At 47.6% G+C, this 6,500-nt stretch overlaps 1 protein-coding gene across 1 annotated transcript; it reads right to left on the bottom strand.

The window, feature by feature from the left end:
* Positions 1-1,440: 1,440 nt before the first annotated feature.
* Spata19 (spermatogenesis associated 19) lies at positions 1,441-6,291 on the bottom strand. The gene is made up of 6 exons (XM_048340743.1): positions 6,214-6,291; positions 5,980-6,036; positions 5,589-5,681; positions 5,298-5,389; positions 2,456-2,533; positions 1,441-1,513 (listed from the first exon to the last, which is right to left on the bottom strand). Exons 1-6 carry the CDS (start codon positions 6,289-6,291, stop codon positions 1,441-1,443), a joined length of 471 nt encoding a protein of 156 aa, XP_048196700.1.
* Between the last annotated feature and the right edge of the window lie 209 nt (positions 6,292-6,500).

The raw sequence follows: 6,500 nt of genomic DNA on the forward strand, positions 1-6,500 counted from the left end.
GCATGTATTTAGCACGGATGAAGCCCTGGGTTCAATCTTCAACACCCTGAACAAACAAGAAACACTCACAGAAAATACCCAAACCATGAGCGAGGGAAGGGGTAGAACTGTTCAAAAAGAAATGTACTCATTACCTGACTTATGTAACTATATAACCCCTGTACACATTACCTTTATAATAACAATTTAATTTTTTAATAACTATAAGCAAAAAAAGAGAAAATACACAAACTAAAAAGCAAAGAGGAAAAAAAACAGAATTTCCAAGAACTGTGGGCCAGTTCCAAAAGGTATAACATGTGCATAATAAGAATGCCAGAAGGAAAATGCAGAAACCCCTGTTTGAATAGCTGAATTTTCCAGAATTTTATGATAGACACCAAATAACAGACCCAAGGCAACTCAGAAACACCAAGCAGGATAAAAACCAAATGGAAATTCATTTTGTCATATAATTCACGCAGCAGCATAACAAACACAAAGAAACAACCCTGAAAAAAAAACAAAGACTTGGTATCTATAAAGGAACACAGATATTACATCCACCTTCTGAGAAACCTTGCAAGCATAGCACATGTGACATCTATAATCCTAGCAACTCAGGAGGCTGAGGTCTGAGAATACTGTTGTTCACAGTCAGTTGGCAGACAAATCTAGAAACTTCTTTCCAAGTAACTAGCAAAAAGCCGGAAGTGGAGGCCTGCATGACTCAAGTGATAGAGCACCACCTGGTGAGCAGAAAAAGCAAGAGCAAAAGGCCTGGTTCTCAAGCCCCAGGACATATGCACGCACGCACACACACACAGTAAGAATGGAGTGAAATATTACGCAGGAGAAGAAAAAAAAACTTGTCCACCTAGAATTCAATGTCCTGCAAAAGTATCATCAGACAATCAAAAATTAAGGAAGGGCTGAGAATGTGGCTTGGCAGTAGAGTGCTTGCCTGGCACGCATGAAGCCCTGGGTTCGATTCCTCAGCACTATATAAGTAGAAAGGCTGGAAGTGGTTCTGTGGCTCAAGTGGCAGAGTGCTAGCCTTGAGCAAAAAAGAAGCCAGGGACAGTGCTCCGGCCCTGAGTTCAAGCCCCAGGACTTGCAAAAAACAAAGAAAAGAAAAACCCTACCTATCCTCCCCTAAGGAAGTCCTCCCTGCCTCCACCCACAAAAGTCCCCTTCAAATGTTCTAGGATCATCACCTGCACCATTTTCAATATCCAGGAGCAGAATAGCCTATTTCCCTATAAGCCACCAGCCATGGATACCCAGAGCTGGGCCTAGGATGCACTGCGTGAGCAAATGAAGGAATACATGAATGACAGGGCACCAGTACCACCTGCGAGAGTTGTTAAATAGCGTGTCTCTTTATTAGCAGTTCAGCAAGACGAATCCAGTGTGGTCACAGGGAAGGGCTGAACCACTGAAGTGTCTGCCCAGGTCTGGTCAGCCTGCAGGTGGAGCGGGAGGTGGAGGCTGTTCTGACGCAGGCTGCTCCTCCATCCTGGAGGCCTTCGACCTGGGAATCAGAGAAAGGCCCAGGGCTGCCATGATGGAGAGCCTGTGCCTCGCTGCTCTAAGCCCCTGCCATGGACCTTCTTCCTCCCAGAGCTACATAAACAGCTAGTTTCTGCCACTGGCTTGTACTGAGCAAAAGCAAAGAGATCATGTGAACCACAGTCACATATATCCTGATTTGGGATGGGTCCAAATTCTACCCCAGCCTCACTCCTAACTCTGGGATCTTGGGAGACACAGTAGGATCAAGAGTGCAGCAGCAACTCTGCTGGGAACTGTTGCATATGCAGCCATGCAAGCTCCCAGCACAGCCCGCCCAAGGCAGCCTGCTGAGCTCCAGGTCCTGGGCCACGGGGGAATCATGATGAAGTGCTACTCTGGTGGTAGAGAAGAGCCAAAGATGCCAATGTGTGCTTGGCTACAGATCCTTCCAGAACTTGGAGAGAAGCACTGCAGGAGCCCAATGCAGCCACTGTTCCTCCGTTTCCCTCCCTAGTGGCTCTGAGTGCAAGCACCCCTCAGAAAGCACCAAGGCTCAGCTCCAGGCTCTCCAGCCCAGCCTCCCTCCTCCTCGCTTAGGGCAGCCATTTTCCCTGCTCCATAATTCACCTGCTAGCTCTCTCACCTGACTTAGCATTAGGAGAAGGAAGTTCTACAGCTGGATCTGGAGTCATTCGTGATATGGGAGATGCTGTGGAGGACAGAAGAAATGGAAGGGAGGCTACCTGATGGGCAGAGCACGACCCAGACTTCACACCCCAGACCATAGCACAGAGACTGTCCAGGAGGGGTCTTAGGAAGATTCTTGCCTCCTGAAGCCCCTTAGTGCCCCATCCGGAGGTGGGGAAAGCATGGCTGGCTTGGACAGGCACTTCCGAAGTCATCTTTACCCTCCTGCCCCCAGCAAGGAACACAGAAGAGCAGCTGGATGCCCTCAGCTTACCTTTGTCTCACTTGCTGTATTCGGTCTTGCATGACATCATCCATCACCTCGCTTGGCACTTGGAAGATGCGGGTGTTGCTGCAAAATGCCATCCAAGCAGGGAAGAAAGATGAACCGGGTGATATTGCTTCATTGTATTTATAAACTGATTTGTTGGATGGTAATATAATATTTTAAATGGGGTTCTGAGTTTCTTGGAGTAGGGAAGATATGCTCATGGATGTGAGTCAATGCCCAGGGAGGAAGATAAAGCCAAGAGAGCAAGACTGTGGGGCATGTCAGAGAAGAGGGAGCCCATGGAACAAAAGCTCTGGTCTCCCACCCTCCTTATGCAGGGTGTGTACCCCGAAACACCCAACGTGAAGAGACAAGGAAGCTGGGTCACAAACTTGGGGACCCCTTCCCTTCTGAATACGTCTCTAGCTTCATTCTCAGCTCTTATTATCATCATACCACATTCAGTATGGTCTTGAGAAGCTTCTAGAACATTCTTTCACAAGGAAATTGCAGGTACCTCCTAGGCCTTGCTGTTAGTTATGTCCTATTTGGGCCACTCTATGCCCTTTTCCAATTCCATGTCCCATGTCCCATTCACCCTTCCCCTCCCAGGAGCCCCACAATCTGCCCACTCTGTGTCTATAGAAATTACACTACATGGGTAACACTCTGTTCTCCATGTATGGGGGGGGGGGGGTGTTGTTTATTTTTGTTTTTTATCAGTCATGGGGCTTGAACTCAGGGCCTAGGTGCTATCCCTGAGCTTTTGTGCTCAAGGCTAACACTCTAACACTTTGGGCCACAGTACCATTTCCAGTTTCCTGGTAGCTAATTGTAGATAAGAATCTCACAGGCTCTCCTTCCTGGGCTGGCTTTGAACCAGGATCCTCAGATCTCAGCCTCCTGAGTCACTAGGATTATAGGCGTGAACTATCAGCACTTGGCATAGGGGGGATTTTGGAGGTAATAATGGGCAGTAATGCCACTCCAGTGGCCCTGTGTCCAAGGTGAGTGAAGGTGGGATTGTGAATATGAGAGCCCAGAGAGGAGAAGATAAAGCCAAAAGGGCAACTCAAGGAGGAGGAGTCCTAACACTGGGCCTCAGAGGTACCCGGATGTCCTGGTTTCCCAGGTTCTCCTGTTGTCTCCAGTACTGGCCAGGTAAGAGCTGGTATGGGCATGTGACTCTCTAGGAACTTTAATTGGGGGTACCAGGCAGCAGTGTCCAGTACTTTTGTGACCTGTGTATCTACCCTGGGCTCTCAGTTACTCCATGAGCTTCCCTAACACAAACTTTCACATATCTTACCCCCCTAGCTAACTTTAACCTTTTGCAACCTTTTGCCCTATTCTTTCTTCTGGGGGGCAGGAAATACCAGATTCCTTTATGTCTGTCAAAGGAGTGGATGACTAGAGCTGTGTCACATAGAGACTATATGCCCTGACTACTTGCTGGCTAAAACTAAGAGGACACTTGAATCTGTGGGTTGTGGGGAAAACAGGTAGCTTGTGGTTTAATATCTCCATTAACAGTCCAGAAGAGAAATACTATATAGTCAGTAGAAAAATGACTAACCTCTGTCTTCCTATCTCAAAAGCTTAAACCTAGTTAAGGCTGGCCAAGTTTAAACAACATTAGAAGATGTCAATGTGTTATTTACAGTTCTACATTGTACCTCCTCAGGTAACCAACAGCACTAATGATGTAAAGTTTCTCACCCAAAATCCTCCTTTCCAGAGGACTCTCAAATTCCACCATTAGTGATATTCTCCTGCATGTTTGAATCTTTCTCTACAGCACCATGGGAAAAAGTAAACCCATCAATATCCAGTTTCCCAAAGCAAAACTACACATTCTGACAGGCACTGGCGCCTCACATCTATCATCCTATCTACTCAGGCTGAGTAGCTAAGTTCTGATGATCATGGTTCAAAGCCAGTAAGGGCAGGAAAGTCCCTAAGACTCTGATCTCAGATTAACCAGCAAAAATCCAGATACATGGAGGTGTGACTCAAGTAGTAGAGAGTGAAAAAGCTAAAGGAGAGCTCCAGACCCTGTGTTTAAGCCCCAGCTCCAGGGAGCAGGGTGCGAGTGCACGCGCATGCACACACACACACACACACACACACACACACACACACACCTTTTCTGAGAAATGCAATCTCTTTGAGAGAAGAGAGCAAAACAGACAGCAGGCAAAACAACAGAACATCAGAAGAGCTGGAATATGGTGCTTCCTTTAGCTTCCGAGTGAAGAGTTTATGCCCATGGCCCTCTCCTAGGGAGGGATGTGGTGATGTCCAATACTCTGGATGAACCTGGGTACCAGAAGGGAAGCCCCAAGGATGGGCAAGCCAGGCTGGTGATGCCGCAGCACCTCCTGCCATCAGAGAAGGATGGAGAAGACCTGCACTGCGGTGAGTTCCAAGCAGATCAGTACCACCATCACATGGCCGTCACTGAATTCTAGCCTCAGGTTTGGAAGACCTCCACACACCTCCTCTGCAGATGAGGGATTTGGCTTTTGCATTTTAAGAGCTTATTTTCCTTTAGTTCTTCAAAGTACACACCACTTCTGAACAACTCCCGTGCAAAAATAACAGAAATCTGAAATGGACTCAGGAACATTTAGGAAATGGAGAACAAACCCAATTCCCCAACACACATACCTTCGAGTCAGTTTAAAATATAGCAATGAGCAAATAATTGTTCCCTTAAAACTCGAAAGCAAGGCAGAGAGATTTGTCAGCCAAAGAAGATAGCAGTGGGCTTAGGAGGTGAGGAGAAACACACTCCTGCCCTAGCCCTTGCCCTCTGCTGCTCAGGGCCAACAGAACACTGTACCTCCATCTTATGAACTGGATTCTTGTTCTCTCCTCCAGGAACTCTTGGTTTGGGTTTGATTCCAAATCACACTTGGAGAGAGGGTGCTTCACCTAAGAATTCAGGATAAGGGCCCACATGGTTACTGGCCTGTATGGGCCCCCTAGCTGAGGTGGGCAGGGCCCTTACATAGGATGCTTCAACTTACCCAGCATGCTTCACTTTACCCAGTATGCTTTGCCTTACCCAATGCTGCATCCTCACCACCACCCGCTCCCCCCCCATCACTTAAGGCCTCCAGCTGTCAGTTACCAAATCTCTGGTCACGTGTATGTCTTGGCCACGAGAGGGATAGGAGCAGATGGACAACTTCTCCCTGACGCATTGGGAAGCCTCATCTTCTGTCTGAAAGAGGAGTCATTTTCCTCAGAGTCACTCAGCATCTGATCCCGTCTTCCCCTCTTCCCTTCTCCTGCATTCAACTCCTCTCTGGCTACCTTTTCAAAGAACTCCTGAGCTGCCCTTGAGCTGAAACCCCCTTCTCCCCCATGAGGCCTGACCACAGGCCTGGCTCACAGAGATGCGGATGCCTCTCTTACCAGGATAAGCTTCCGACATGTGGGTGAATTAGAATTTCCCAGGTGTATCCAGATCCCTGTCCCCACTAAGCTCACTAGAATTCCGGGTACCACATCATACTCACTTTCTTCAACCAATGCTGTACAACAGATACAGCTTCACTTTCCACAACGTCAATGTCCTGGAACAAATAGGTAAGTCGGTAATCTCAAAAAAAAAACAAAAAACTAAAACCCCAGTCCCCCCACCTACTCTTATCTAGACATACATGGTGAGATGGTTCCAAAATACTATAGCAGGAAACACAGAGAAGAGGGAAGGGATAACATTTGACATGGCTGCCAATATCAACACTCACCAAACATATCTTAGGTGGGAAGGGGAGTCCTGCAGCTTTCCGGGAGAGGATGTACAAAATCCATGTTGTAATGATCATCTTTGGACTTATACCAGGCCTCCCTCTTGACTTCCTCCTTCCATTGAAACTGCTTGAGACCTTCTGTGGGACAGGCAAGTCATCCAAGGGAGGTGCTCTCCTGATTGGCTGACCATTGATGATGTGACAATGAGCTCCCTTAAACTTCCAGGGTCAGCATGGAGATGGGAAAAAAAGGGGTCCCGAGAGGTCTGCCCTAGTGATTGTCA

The sequence above is a fragment of the Perognathus longimembris genome, chromosome 3 (genome assembly GCF_023159225.1).
Source record: "Perognathus longimembris pacificus isolate PPM17 chromosome 3, ASM2315922v1, whole genome shotgun sequence".
Classification (NCBI taxonomy): domain Eukaryota; kingdom Metazoa; phylum Chordata; class Mammalia; order Rodentia; family Heteromyidae; genus Perognathus; species Perognathus longimembris.

What these genes read in the sequence shown, in the direction of transcription:
- Spata19 (XM_048340743.1), bottom strand. Translation starts at nt 6,291, where the DNA reads ATGATCATTACAACATGGATTTTGTACATCCTCTCCCGGAAAGCTGCA. An exon ending in TCCCACCTAAGATATGTTTG is followed by an intron (nt 6,037 to 6,213) that starts GTGAGTGTTGAT and finishes TATTTGTTCCAG; the next exon opens with GACATTGACGTTGTGGAAAG. An exon ending in TACACGTGACCAGAGATTTG is followed by an intron (nt 5,390 to 5,588) that starts GTAACTGACAGC and finishes CTGAATTCTTAG; the next exon opens with GTGAAGCACCCTCTCTCCAA.